We start from the raw sequence: 15340 nt of genomic DNA, 5'->3' as shown, positions 1-15340 counted from the left end.
GTGCGATATCATCGGTGGTATTCCAATTTAAAGCGCTACTTAATTGTTCATTGTCAATTCCCACCCTAGCATTAAAATCGTCCGCTATTGTTAATGAGGCATTTGGGTATTGCAAACGCCTCATTAACAAATTGCATACTGAAGTTGACTTTCAGTGGTTTCCACCCACTTGGATCAACAGGCAGAACCTCCAAAAATATGTGGAGTGTGCCACAAATATGCCACTGGCACAAATAGGTCAGTGTGGGTCAGTTTCCCCTGCTTTAAAAGTAGAAATTCCAGCACTGCAAGAAAAGCCCAGGTGTGGGAAATGTGAAATGATTCAGGAAGTCCTGCAGACAGACAATGCAGAGATTCACCTTCAAGACATGTATGTCTCCAATCAACCAGCAGCAGATGAAAGGAGGATATTTTTGGAAACAAGGAGCAGTTCATCTTAAAGTCAAAAGGGAATCTGGCCTATCTCACAAATTTCACATCTGCTTTCAGGCAGACGACGGGAGATAGACAGCAGCACATGATAGCTGCCGACAAGGGATTTAGCAGCATCTGCTTGACGTTCTGATTGCTGGAGTCTTGGCACAGAGTTCCTGCACACAGTGTGATGCTCACAGAGAGGAAAGCAATGCAGAGATACAATGCTGAGATCTTTCAGGGTGCCCTGGACAGGGCTGAGTCCTGCAACCCATCATAAATGCACTCCTAACCCTGCACACTCCTCAGCTCCCTGGGCTGTTGCCAAGAGCCTCTGGCTTCCAAGGTGTGCGGCACGATTCTCTAGTCTGGCCAGATTTTTTGCTGGGGTGGGAGCGATATATGAAACTGGTTCATGCCAAGTCAGACTTCTGGCCCATCTATCCTGCTCTGGTGAGCAGGCAACTCTCCAGAGCCTCAGGCAGAGAACAGGACTTTCCCATCACCTGCAACCTGACTCTCTTGAAGTGGAGGTTCCTGAGGTTGAACACCAACCTGCACACAGAGCAGGTGCAGTGGGACTTTTAAATTGACAGCCTCCCTAGTCCTGAATACCCCTGTCTAGTTGCAATATTCCACCAGGGTTCAATCCTGCCACTCTAGGACTGCAGTAGCTCAGTAGAGCAGGAAGGGACAACCCCAGCGTCCACATGCATAGATAATTTTATTTGTATGCTGCCTTTCCATAGTTCAAGCCATTCTCAAGGTAGCTTACTTAACAACATGGAAAAATACATAACTACAAGGTAAAAAAGGTAGTCATAAACAATAAATAAAACATTTAAAAATGTACAACCAAACTGAACCATTTCCACATAAATCACAAGGAGATTTATAATAAATATACAAAAAGCCAACAACAGCAACCACCCCAACAAAAACCCTCTGTTCAGCAGCCGCAGCTTTTGTAGCTGGAGTCAGTCAGGCCCAGCCCTCCCAAGCCAGGTGGAAAAAGGCCTGCAAGGTAAGGAAGCAGATCTTCCAGGATTGGCATCCCCGAGTCTGTGACTATCCATTCTTTCTGCTTACATGACAACATAGCTGACAAAGCAAAGGATGGTGGCCACAACTCCACCAAGTTCTTCTGGTGTCTGAAGTGGGATGGTGCCCATTGCCTCCCCACTAATTAGCATGTGGCATAATCCACTGGGATGTTTTCCTCCACAAGCTCCATGGAAGTGAAAAGGAGTTGTGGAACAGCTTGCGTAGAGGAACTCCCCTGTGTCATTTGCACCCTCTGGGTCTGATCCTTCTGCCTCCACAAACAGCAGCCTTCACCAGCCTGGAGCCCTTCAGATATTTTGGACTACAACTCTCATCTGCTGTGGTGGTAGCAAAGTCTGCTCTCGAGTTTCTACATGTGTCCTCACACATATGTAAAGAGCTTACAGTTTTCAGCATGCTGTGGCCAACCTTTCTCTCCTGAAATAATTAGCAAGCCTCTCTGCCTTATTTTTTTAAAAAAAATGGAAAAGGGAGCTGGCAGAACAAGCTGCTCATAGCAACTTTACTTGCATGGCTGACTCCCAGAAAGTTGTACTAATTGCAGCACATCTATCAAAGCAGAGCAACCCATCAGATGTAATTAAAGTTTGCATCAGACACACTTCCTGTGCCCAGAAAGAAAAACCAGCATCCCTCTTTTAAAAAACACACCTTAATGACTTGCAAGAGATTTTCAACACAAACATATAAGAGACGTTTTATAAAGAATGATCTTCTATTTCCTTCACTGTTCCTTCTTAAAAACACTTTATCTTGGTGCACCCAAGAGAGAGATGCAATTAGTACTACAGAAGGCCTAGGTCTGATCCATACTTAACCCAGTTGCCTTTAAACCCTGGTGGCAAACTGGGAACCACCTCCAGAAAATATGCCCTCTCTCAAGAAGGCCTATACTGCTGAGGCAGGTAGCTGCAGTTCACAGGGGAGCAGAAGTCCAGTCCTCTCAACACACACCCAAGAGGAAGCAAGATCACAGCAGCAGTGGGATCCACCACCAGTCTATGCGCGTTCAGGTGAATGACTGCATGGTGTCTACATGCACCCAACTGTCTCAGCAGTGGGCTCTCCACTTCTGATTGGAAACTGAACATTCCTTCCAGGCTTCCTAACTGTGTGGAGAGAGCCCCACGGGGACAGTTTACTCACCCCAGTTACGTTGCAAGAACATGGCTCATGAGACATCTACACTTGACCTGAATCAGATATTTCAATGGATGTCTACACCACCAATTTAAACTGGTTTAATTAACAGTCATTACCTATTGCCAGGGAACTCTATCAAATCTAGCTCTATAGGGTTGGGGTGAATCGTCCCCATCACCGAACTACAATTCTTAGGATTCTTTAGGGCAGGGCAGAGGAAACTGCAAGGGCCGTCCAGATATAATAGAACTGCAACTCCCTTCATCCTTGACACTGGCTATGTTGGCAGCGGCTGATGGGAGTTGGAGTCCCAGCAACATCTAGGAAACGCTGCCTGTGTTACCAGGTGATGCACTGTACACTTACTCCCACCCACCCACCAAAGCACACACATGCCACACACAAGCAGACATGCTGATCCCCTGCCCACCATTTTTTAGCCGACCTCTGCAGATCATCAGAAGAGCAAGACATTTCTCTCCTCATTGTGACACTGGCCTGGGAGAAGAGGTTTAAACCTCTCAGCCTAGTCCATTGCCACAGTAGAGAGAAACACCACCTGCTTTCCTTTCTTCTGGTGAATCCTCTTCTGGAGAGCAGGTAACCTCCCCCACAAAATAGAAAACAAAGGAGAAGAGGATGGCTTGATAAAGACTTGCAGTCCAGGAACAAGTGCAAATTCTATCCATTTGGTCTACACAACACATTGCAGAACTGACAAGTGACCTCCCCTTTTCCCCTCCCAATTCTACAATTCAGTTCTAGCAGGTTGTCTCACTCTTTGGAGTCAAGACTTTGCCCTTCTACTCACAGACTCTGGTGCCTTGATGAAGATTTTTGTTCTCCCAAGCTGATATTGGTCAGGATCCACATTGACAGAATGGAGGAGGTGGAGAACCCCCTGTTTTTCGTCCCCTTTCCAGGAAGGCCAGGTTGCTTTGGTCAGGATGGCGTACCTGCAGAAAAGCACAATCACCATCACCATCATCATAATCATCATTAACACTCTATCTGGCTGGGTTGCCCCATGGTTAAAAATAAAAGACAAACACAAATAAAATACCTCAAGGTCCACCTCTTCCTATATGAACTGACCCAGACCCTGAAATCATCACCTGAGATCCTTCTTCATGTGCCTCCTCCACAAGAGGCCTGGGGGTGTGCGCGGCAACACGAGGACGGGTCTTTTCTGTGGTGGCTCCCTGCTTGTGGAATGTGCTCTCCAGAAAGGCTTGCCTGGCGCCTTTGTTACATATCTTTAGGTGCCAGGAAAAACATCCCGCTTCTCCCAGGCCTTTGGCTTATTAAACCATCTATGGGCTTTTAAACTGTTGGGGGCAGTTATTGTTTTTGTGTGTTACTATGTTATGTTTGTTTTTATATTGTAAACTGTCCTGTGATCTTCAGATAAAGGGTGGTATTTAAATTTTAATCATCATCAGATGATGGTGAGATTCTGCCATTCCACTCAGTGATAGATTTCATCTATGGGCAATTCCAGGACAAATTAAAAATCAGTTGTTGGGATACACCAAATGAAATTTCTGCTGTAATATAAGCAGCATCCAAAGCCACCCACACTTCAGTTTGTTCAAGAATGGATTAATGCAGTTCAAGGAATAGAAGAGTATTATTGCTATTCCAAAATCCACACTTGAGACTGACCAAAAGTGAGGTAAGTTTTCAAGTTCTCCAGAACTGTTCATCAGGCAAGATCTTACACAAAGGGGGGAGGGGGTTGTTGGGGGGGTCAGGGGAGGAAAAACAAAAAGCAAAGAAGTACAGAACTTGGAAATTCCAAGATGGAGGTCAGCCTCTCCCTCCCAGGTGCTACAGAAATGCTCTACACCAAGGATTCTGGGATAATGAAGCTATTGAAGCACGAGAAATTAAAATCTGGCGTCTAATTCAGAATATCCCACTGGAGTCAAGAGTTGGAACAGGCCCCAAAACCATGGAGAACTGTAATTGATCAGAGACAACATTGGACTGACTTGGTATAAGGTATTTTCTAGCTTTTTAAATTTCTTCCCAAGGTATCATATCTAGCTGAAGAAAGATAATACATAAAAGTCAACTTAGAGTTTGGATAATCACAGCTGTGTAGTCTAACATATTTTCTGTCTTGTACCCTAACCATTCCACCAGTATGATCAAGGTTGTTTACCTGGGGTTTCCCTTATTGTATCCTAAGCCTTGTGGTGCATGTCAGGCAAAGAGAGAGAAGCTCAAGGTCACCAGGGAGCTTCACTGCTGAACTAAGATTTGTGTTCCCCCGACCTCTCCGCTACACCACCACAAGGCTCAGTTACAACAGGAAAACAACCTTGGAAATCATAATTAATATGTGAGCAAAGACAGGAGGGTCATGTAATCATCAAAACAAAACAAGGGCTGACCAAACAGTTTAGACAGCAAGATGTTGTCATTCAGTTGTCTCTCTGGCAGTGCACAAAGAGCATTGCCTGCTGCCTCAGGGGAGCCAATCTTGCAGTTCTGGTGTGGGATCCTTTTCCCACTTCCTCTCTCCCTCCCTAACAACTGCCTGACGCTTCTTTATTAAACCGCATCAGCTTCCATCCTCCCTTAGACATAGCAGAAATGTGGGGCATTTCCAGCTTGAAAGAATTTGCAGCACACACAAAATCAAAACAGAAGCAAAAGCAAGCCATTGTTACGAGAAAGCAGAGCGAGGGAGGGAGGGAGGAAGAAGAGCCCTGGAGGAGTTTTAGCAGCTAGGGCTGCAATGCCTGGACGACTTTAAAACACTTTGATAAAGGGTGCTCCTGGTTATAATTTATTTCTTTATAGTGATAAAAACTACAGATGGCAGAGGGACATCTTAGAAGGTGAAGGAGTGTGTGTGTGTGTGTGTGTGTGTGTGTGTGTGAGAGAGAGAGAGAGAGAGAGAGAGAGAGAGAGAGAGAGAGAAGGAGAATGCTCTGTGTATGATCTAGGATGTATGTTTGTATAATCTAAAATCAAAAGAAAATATGCTTTATTTTCTTTAGAACAATTTCCCTAAACTGTGAATTTAAATTACACATTTACATATATTTATTTAAATATGTATAAACCACACTTTCATATAACACACTGCAAAGTGACATACAACTCAAAAACGCAATGCAGAAGGTCCCTGAACAATCAACTGATTAACTAATGTAAACTTGTATGATTAATCAACTAAGATTCCTTTCATCAGGCAGCAGCTGTCATTTTTGCTACTCCATCACAGCGAAAACAGTACAGAGAGTAAAGGTGGAGAAGACAAAGCTGTTGTTCCTTAAAGCAGTATGGCTCGTTTGAAAAAATGACATACCTTATTCCAGCCTTACCCAACCTGGGGTCCTCCAGACGTTTTAGACTACAGCTCCCATGAGTTTTATCTAGTGGGCACCAGGTTGGGGAAGGCTTCCTTATTCCACCATAACACAAAATACAGTAGCAAGTTTCAAGCATGGTCAGTTTGAATGAGGCGCTGGGTGGGAGAGGACAAACACAGAAGGAAGACATCGACTGGGAAGTGTCACCCACAAAGCAGTTGCCAGGGCAGCTTTTGCAACTCTCTATTTATAAGGTGGTGTATTTTTAAGTATTTGTGCCATGTTAGTAATAATAATACTTTTTAAAAGGCAGGCAGCCTTGACACACAAGGGCAGGAGTAAGATGGGGGATCTGGTGCAAGAGCATTTCAGCTTCTCCTCAAATCTTAGGTCTGCCTTCACTTTAAGAGAAACATTATTTTTAGATATGTTGACAAGCAAACAAGAGCCCAAATTTAACACACCTGGGCTTCTTTAGGCTCCTATCTACTCTATGCAGTAATGGAGAGGAAAACTTGGGAATGTTTTTTGTGGAATGTGATCTTCCCTCCCATTTCAAAATCTCCCTGAAGAAAAGAAAGCAACACAGAGGAATACCGTACCTCTGTAAGAATTTCTGGAACACTCGCCTATAGGCATAACCCGCTCGCCGCACTCGGATGTTTTCTTTGAGCCCAAGATATTCCACTTGGTGCTTTACCCTGCAGGGGAAGGGTCAGAAAAGAAGCATGATTAGTTGAAGAGGTAGGTGGGAATCAGCTTTCAAGTGTCTCTACAGAAGGTCTACATGGAGAACTCACGGCCCTTACAGTCACGGATTGAAGGGAAAGAAGCAGCAGTTTCAAGTGACAGCAAAGCACACCTAGCCTGGGTAACAGGAAAGGCTGCCGTTACCCAGGTTAGGGGTGGTTTTTCTCATGTGGATAGCTTGTTGCACTCGTTTGTAATGTTCAAAACAGATATTGGGACCTTCTTATCTTTCTTAGACACTGAAAACAAGTGCCACCAGATAGCTCTTGTCTCTGGATGTTCCTAACAAGCACTGCAAACTCCCTGTTCAGTCTTGACCCCAGTTATCTGGTCCTCCAAAATAAAGATGAGAAAAGATAAACATGGTGACCTCCAGACATTGCCAGACATCAACTTCCAACAGCCCTGTCAGCCAGGAGAATGTAACATGCATGGATATGGGAAATGGAGGAGGGTTAAAGCATTGCCTCTTTCATTATGTAGTAATCTGAAGAAACTCAGTAAAATGTGTAAACAGCAAGAGGACCCCCCCCATGTGTTTCTGTGGGTATGATTTAAGTCAGGGGGAATCCAACTAATGTTGGCCTGAGTTAGTATACACAGCTGTCAAGATAAAATCTGGCTATGTTGCTATGTTTGTGCTGGGAAAAAGATGCAGGGGACACATACCCCCGAACAACACTTTGGATTACAACAGTGGAGGATTATGCTGAAGGAAACTCTTGTGACATAACATGTTGCAATGTTTGCATGTGCAAGAAAGGCACAAATCGGCCAGTTGGAATTATATCCATGGCAGTTTCCGCAGAGTTAGTCAGATCATGGGTCCATCTAGCTCAGTATTGTCTACACTGACTGGCAGCAGTCCTCCAGGGTTGCAGACAGGGATCTCTCCTGGCACCACTTGGGGATCCCACTGGAGAATTGGACCATGCAAAGCAGCTTGGTCATTGGACTAGGGTCCTTCCTTCAGAGTTGCATTCAACACTAGTCCTACTCAGAGAAGACCCATAGAAATCAATGCATTGTCTTCTTCTTCTTTGGCGATCACTCGTAGCCGAGTAAGATTGTCTTCCATGAATATTGTCTTAACAGTGTGTCCATAAGTGACTGTGGAGGCCAATTCTGGATCTGTACATCCTTCCACAGTGAATAGCACTGGCTACGGCCCTCTGAGTCATATTGAATCCACTTTTGGAAAGCAATATCTTCTAATGTTAAGTAGCTTCAGGAACAGCATTTATAGGAGAACAAATTTGTGTGGCAGCATTATTTCCTTGATTTTAAGTTAACAAATTCCACATTTCAAGAATACGAACATTTGAATATTAACAAAAAATAAAGAACTTTCCATCCCAGGTCAGCAGTAAGCAAACTTTTGTTTCAGGATATCGTAAGAACAATTAAGTTCTTTAGTTTTGAACCAAACCAGACCTATAATTTTGCTAGTCTACCTCGTAAAAATATGAAAATGGTGTGTGTGCTTTAAAAATAACAGTTTTCCCCAGAATTACAATAATGCTTCTCATTAGCTTGATACCCAGACACTGACCTGAAAGGCTTTGGCTCTGAGAGAGAGAATTCTTCAGAATTGCCTTTTCCCAAAACCTTTTTTTAACAGTCTTAAAATTCTTTGTAGCTTGAGACTTAAAATTCTTTGTAGCTTGATTGGCATTGGTGAAGCAGTAAGAAACAAGGACTAACTTTGCCGCCCCCCCCCCCCAATTGCATTATTCCATATGTCAGCAGGCGGGAATCTATAAACAGGAAAATATACTTTGGCTGATCAGCTCTTTTTATGGCTACTCCACCAGAAGGCTTTGGAAGGGGAACAAGATTCTGGACTCCAATTCTCCGAACATAACAGTAAAGTGAACAATTCAATTTTCCTCCTCTCTCCCCTCCCCACTCCCAACTGGTGGAGGAACAGCAAACTTGTATGATGGGATGTGATGGGGGCAGAACAACTGTAATGGAAGGCATTTTTCAAAATTTGAAAGAACTAGAGGGCAGTCCCAGTTGCAACATGGAGATTTAGAATTGGTTTTAGAGATTTAATCACTTTCTACATCACCCCAACTACATTTTTCACTGGTTTTGTGTAGTGAAAAATGCAAAAGGAATGTCTTGATTTTAGAAAAAAAAGCTACACACCCTAACTGGCAACGCATCTTGTACTTAGACAGCTTTTTTAAAAGTTCAGCTTTGAAAAGAATTCTCCAACTTGGTAACACTGCAGTCTGGAAAAATAGCAAAATACAGTATGGGAATAAAATTAGGAAAAATATATTAGGTTTGAGGATAACCAATTTCTTAAATATTAATTGGAAAAAATAAGGATTTGACAAGCTTGCTGAAAAAGTGTTCTGAGTTTTGCTTTGCATGCCATTCAAAGATACATGTTTGTGGATCAAATGTGCTTCCTTATGTGGTCCTAGGTCCTGCCCCTTCCCCAGGCCACTCCTCACATCAGCCCTGCTCCAGAAATGCCTCAAGGACTTTTGTGCTTGCCTGGAATGTGTCCTTGAACTGTGACAATCCTCAGTGCTTGCTTGACTGGATGGAAGGAGGATAGAATACCTTGTTTGTTTGTTTGTGTGTGCGCGCACACACACACGTGTGTGTGCATGCACATGTTTATGTACCTATCTACACACACACACACACACACACACACACACACTCCTCCTGACTACTGTATGGTTGGAGTGTAGTCTACAAATGTAGGAGTCACATCTACTGCTCCACCCACTTTCCCCTTTGATCCCATCCACTGTTGCTTCTGGCCCAACTCAGAAGGCTAAGGCCATAAGAAGAGCCCAGCTGGATCCTGCCAATGGCGCATCCAGCATCTGGACCTCACAGTGGCCGACCAGATGCTTGGGGGAAACCCATGAGCAGGAGTTGACCACAAGAGCACTCTCCCCTCCTGCAGTTTCCAGCAACTGGTATTCAGAGGCCTATGACAGTATTGCCTACAAGGAAATGCACAGCCCTCCTTTAGACTGACCAGAACATTTATGTAACTCCTGCCCACCCTAACCACCATTAACACTTGGCTGCAAAAGTGCATTCAAAATAATGTACAGTGGTACCACGATTCTCGAACGTAATCCGTCAGGAAGACCGTTCGAGTTCCGAAACGTTTGAAAACGGAGGCGCAAAGGGCTGTCTGCAAATTCAGTCGAGAAAATTGAAAAACAAGAAGCGGAAGCCGTTTGACCTCGGAGGCACTTTCAAAAACGGAAGCATTTACTCCCAGGTTTTCGGCATTCAGGTTCTGAAACGTTCGTCAATGGAGACATTCGAGAACTGAAGTATCGCTGTATTTATAATTTCTTCCTATATACATAAAAATGTAGATGACAGAATGGCAGGTAGGCAGAGAGCAAGGCGTGCAAGTGGCAGGCAGCCCAGATGAGCTGCTTAACGAAGGAGGGGGAGGCACCTGTCTGAAGAACCCCCTTCCTCCTTTAAAAGAGGTTGGGCTGAGCTGTGAGTGAAGGGGCTTGGGGCAAGCTTTGGGGAGAGGGGTGGGCAGAGCAGTGGGGGATAGTCGAGGAGGTATGTGAGGTGTAAAGGGAATGAGTCATGGGGGAAGGCCTATAAAGCCAGAACAAAACATATCTGCATTTGTCTTGCCTGCCTGCTGTTTCTCCATGGGTGGTCTCTGCTGTGGTCTCAGTTAACAGGCAATCTACATCTGTAGATGATTCTACTCTTGCTCATGAAGCCACACATCAAGTATACTACATGCCACGGAAGTGACTCTTTCGCCATCTTGGGCATAATGCAGGGAACAATCTAATATGCATTAGCAGTGGGAACTGTCTCCTCTGTACCTGCTTTCCTCCCAGTCTCGAGGCTTTTTTGTTTCATTTGGCTTGATGCAACGGATGTAGTGGGGCGTGCATTTCATCAGGGTGCCAACAAGGTCATTGGCTTGTTTCTGCAAATAACAACAACAACAACAACAACAACAATAACAATAATAATAATAACAATAACAATAACAATAATAATAATAATGGCATATTTAGATACTAGCTGCTGCTTAGAACTGCTACTGATAATAATTTTGCTCCTTTTTATTTTTTAATTAGATGGTAATTTCACTATATCAGAAACAGGATCCCAAGAGAATTTACTGAAGCCAGAAAACTAATGCACTGTAAGCGATAATGTTACTGACCCTGGTCTCTGAGAAAAGAAGGATGTCTGATTTATAACAGCAGTCTCTCCTGAAATTGCCCTTCAGAAGAACTATTGCTGCATGGGCAATCTTCCCGCCAATATCAACAGGTTCCAAGAATCCCTTCACACTGGTATACAGTTTGCCTGGCAAGACTGAGGGTCAGGGACCAACAGGGAGAGGAGGAAGCCACAGTAAGAGCCCTCCTCCCACACAGATGAAGATGGGTGGCAATGCTGACTGGTTTCCCCTACCATCCAATGCAAGTGTCAGGAGTGCTAATAGGAGTGGGCTCAAAATCTTTTCCTAGGTGCCCAAGTGCTTTGGAGGAAAAAATGAACTATGGGGGAATTGAATGAGGGTGGGGGATTCTGGGTTACTTGGCAGGATGTTAATTGGGGGAAACGAATTAATTCAAGATGACTTTACCTAGAGATGATTGGGAGGGGTGTTGATGAATGGAGACAACTGAAGGGAAAATGAATTGATTTGGAGAAGGATCTATGTGGAAGAAAATGAACTGGAGAGGAACATTTTTGGGGGACAAATTAACAGACAAATTTATTATTTGGATGGGAAATTAGTTCACTTGCCTTATTTGACTTTCAAATGTGTATCTGCACATATAAATGAGCATAGGCAAATCTGTGTCTATGGAGCCCATGCCCTGAAACTTTCCAGTACCTATCAACAACTTCCACATAACATTTCCAAGTGTGCAGTTGTAGGACAGGACTCTCAATAAACTGGAGCATACCTTGATTTTGCTACCAGCTGTTGTGGGTCGGCCTTTTTTGTCAGCTTGGAGATTCTCAGGAAACAGAGCCTTTATAAAAGGCCTAGGAGAGGAAAAATAAGACACAGGTCAGCACATAGTGATAATACAAAAGACCAAGAGGCTGATGGAGAAGCAGGTGAATATATGATCATTTCCTCCATCAGTCAGTTGGGCCATCCTAACCTGTTTGTTTCATAAAAATTATACACCACTTGATTATAAAAATAATCAAACTTCAAAGTGGTTTGCAAAAAGAATAAAACAATAAAATTATAAGGGGAAAACGGTTTAAAAACTATTCAAAACAAATAAAATAAAAACAGATTAAAACATACACCAGCATTCTATGTGTCTAAGTAGACTAGTCTAAACAAAAATATTTTTAGTAGGCACTGAAAGGAGTACAGCTCCACAGGGAGGGAGTTTCTAAGTGTGGGTGCTGCCATACTAGAAGACCAATTTCTTACAAACTCAGAACAAATACCATGTGGCACCTGGAACAGTGCCAGTTCTGCAGATCAAAGTGGTCAGAAGGGGGCATGTGGGGTAAGGCGATCTCACAGGTAAACTGGTCCCAAGTTGTTAAGGACTTTATATACTAATAGTAACACCATAAACCTGGCCCAATAGCAAAGGGGCAACCACTGGAGATCTCTAACAGGTGATATATGGTGACAAGGTCTCACTCCAGTTAATAATAATATTATATTAGGTGCTATTATTATTTTAAAAACGAAAGCAGTCCTCTGATTATGGCTTTAATGTCCAACAGAGTAATGCCCTGACAGGAACCAAGGGATGCTGCAGATGTTCCTCAAGTTCCAGATCGAACCTTCTTTCATTGAAGAGAAATTGAGTATTTCTGAATCCTGATTCAAGATGACATTATTCCAAACAGCATTTTTCATATTTAAGAAAAAGCCCAGATCTTTATTAAATGTTAGAAATTAAGCACTGCTTATACCATCGGTAGGCAAACTAAGGCCTAGGGGCCAGATCCGGCCCAATCGCCTGCGGACGGTCCGGAAATCAGCATGTTTTTACATGGGTAGAATGTGTGCTTTTATTTAAAATGCATCTCTGGGTTATTTGTGGGGCATAGGAATTTGTTCATCTTTTCCCCAAAAAATATAGTCCGGCCCCCCCAAGGTCTGAGGGACAGTGGGCCGGCCCCCTGCTGAAAAGGTTTGCTGACCCCTGGCTTATACCATCAAAAGTTAGTTCTAAGTGGTCACTTTCCCTATTTTGGAATTCCTGGACTGTTATACGGAACCAATTAATTCTCCCCCTGTCTAGCCAGAAGAGTGCAGTGTAAGGTTGTCTCGGCCTTCACTAACTTGGGGCCCTCCATATGTGCTCTACTACAACTTCTATCAGCACCAGCAAGCATGGTCATGGAGGGCACCAGGTTGGTAAAGGCTGGTATCTGAGCCGCTGCCTGGATTACTCTATGTTATTAAATTTAGAGCAGGCAAGCGGAAACTGTACCCAAAAGCACAGATGGGGAGAGATTGGGGGAGAGGGGTGAAATACAAACTATTACATATGGGACATTTGTGCAATGCCCACCCTAAGTGGGAGGAAATATGTCTTACGTACTGTTCACTGCTTTGCATGAGTTCAATCAGGTCCATGAAAAGAACATCCCGGTTCCTCTCACAGAATCCATCCATGTCGTAGGACACCTGGGGAAAGGAGTGAGCTTTTATTCCATTTGCAAGGGATATGGCAGTGAAATGCACTTCACTTACAGAAAATAGTTCTTGTAATTCCCAATGCAGTTTTGGAAAATAATGCAATCTGTTAAGGCACAATCTGGAGAAATTAGGGTGCTAAATGCATGCTCTCTCTTAAAATCAGCTGGGGCTGCTTGCTTTGGAAAGGGAGCGATTGAGAGCACAGAAGATCCAGGGAGAGGCTGGATATTTTCTTGTTCTGTTTCCCTGCTCCAAACCCTACACATTCTTACCCAGGAACCTTTCCCCATGCAGGGTTAAAACAAATGTTACCTCTCAATAAAAATGTGAACAAGTCTTTAAAATGGGCCAGTGGAAGCCTGTTTACTGACACTGAGGATATGACAGCACCATGCCAAGGAGCCCCCCACCCTGGCTGCTCCCCACAGCCTTGCATGGTATATGCTAGCTAAATCAAGTCTCAAATCAGTCAAAAATTGAATCAGCCCCCCCCTTCACCAACGCGTTTTGAGTGTCACCTTTCCAGCATAATGGTGTATGATGAATCCCTGGTTCCAGCTGTTGAAGTGCTCGTGAGTCCCAATCTGCATCTGGAGCTTTTGCAGCAGGGTCTGGTCGGCCCCTTCACCCACAGCGTGCATCGTGGCACATACATCATCCAGGATGCTCATGATGCCTGGAGGATTCTGGTGTACCAAGAAGAAACAGGTGGTGTACAAACCTCTCTCCAGCAAAACCTTCGAGGCTTCTTGCCCCTATCTCTAGGCCAGGAACTCAAGGTGCTTAATTGGATTTTAGTCATTTTTAAACAAATAAGGTCACTGGGTGCCTTTTGACAGAAAGGATATCTATATATACAAAAAATAAATGTCATCTCAGCTTTTAGTACCCTCCCCAAACACCTATAGATCAAAGGCTCAGGGCAGTGATGAGCACACACACTGCCACTGCACTTCAGAAAACTTCTGTTAATTCACACTTATTGACCCTTCTTTGATCCAGCCATGTTTACCAGAATGTCCCCCTGTGAAACCTGCACAAAACAGAAGCAGATTTTGGTACAATTAAGACAAGGTGATGTTTGTTCAGATACCCTGAGGTGCCATAAATTAGGACCTCACTTTCAATTTTTCTTTGTAGAATTTTAAAGAAAATGATTGTTTCCAACTAGTCAGAGACTAAGCCAATCAGCTACCAGTGAAGCCTGTGGGGTTGGCTGCTTTCTGCAGGAGGTGTGGTTGCTCCTCCTGGCATCCATTTGTGTTTAGTTCTCAAAAGTGGAATTAGCATGGATTTTTTTCCAGTTTTCTCCATGTGTCATAGGACTATCATTGCGGCCCACTGGGAGCTATCCAACCAGAAGCTGCTGAACGTGTGGAGACAGGCCACGGTAGACTGAGGGAGCACCCGCTTTGCATGCATAACGTCCCAGGTTCAATCCCCGACAGAGACAGGTGTCCCTTCTCTCTGCATGAGACCTGGGAGTCCCTCAGGACACATACCACTTTATTTTCTATGAGGTCACACACAATTTTATTGTTGAAGTAATCTATGGGTGTCCAGCGTATTCCTTCTTGCACATATTCCTCCTGCAGTACAGAAATAAGAGCTTAGAAACAGACATACAGAGATTCAGGCGCATATTTTGGACATTTTTGACACAAAACTCTGCAGTATCAAAATGTCTGTGAAACAGATCCAATAGCAAGTAGCATCTAAAGCAATGAATGTCCAGCCAGCTTTTGACATTAGCAATATCGAAAGCAACACAATGGCCAGAAACAATTACAGTATAGAAAACTTTATGGAATAATTCAAAACATCAAAACTATCAAACTGAAGTTCAGAGTTGGACATTTGCCGATTATACAAAGCTTTACAAGCTTGATCTCCGCCGGGTAAAGTCCGGCACCTTGACTTATTCAAGGAATTTCAGAGACTTCGGTTTCATAGTTTTGATGGAAGATGGATCTCC

The 15340-nt window shown here is 43.7% G+C and overlaps 1 protein-coding gene across 2 annotated transcripts in view; it reads right to left on the bottom strand.

Annotated features, from left to right (window-relative positions):
- Positions 1-15340, bottom strand: part of MYO1E (myosin IE) — a 105181-nt gene that overhangs the window by 18208 nt on the left and 71633 nt on the right. For both annotated transcript variants that reach the window (XM_083586325.1, XM_083586326.1), the window contains exons 13-19: positions 14868-14954; positions 13884-14051; positions 13268-13353; positions 11648-11729; positions 10541-10647; positions 6551-6649; positions 3434-3578 (exon numbers count right to left, since the gene is read on the bottom strand). In XM_083586325.1, coding sequence (XP_083442451.1) covers positions 3434-3578; positions 6551-6649; positions 10541-10647; positions 11648-11729; positions 13268-13353; positions 13884-14051; positions 14868-14954 — 774 coding nt within the window. The remainder of the gene's footprint in view (positions 1-3433; positions 3579-6550; positions 6650-10540; positions 10648-11647; positions 11730-13267; positions 13354-13883; positions 14052-14867; positions 14955-15340) is intronic.

This window comes from Podarcis filfolensis, assembly GCF_964270895.1.
Source record: "Podarcis filfolensis genome assembly, chromosome: 14".
NCBI classification, from domain to species: Eukaryota; Metazoa; Chordata; class Lepidosauria; order Squamata; family Lacertidae; genus Podarcis; species Podarcis filfolensis.
The sequence above is the reverse complement of the archived record's forward strand: the minus strand, read 5'-3'. Positions and strand labels throughout refer to the sequence as shown.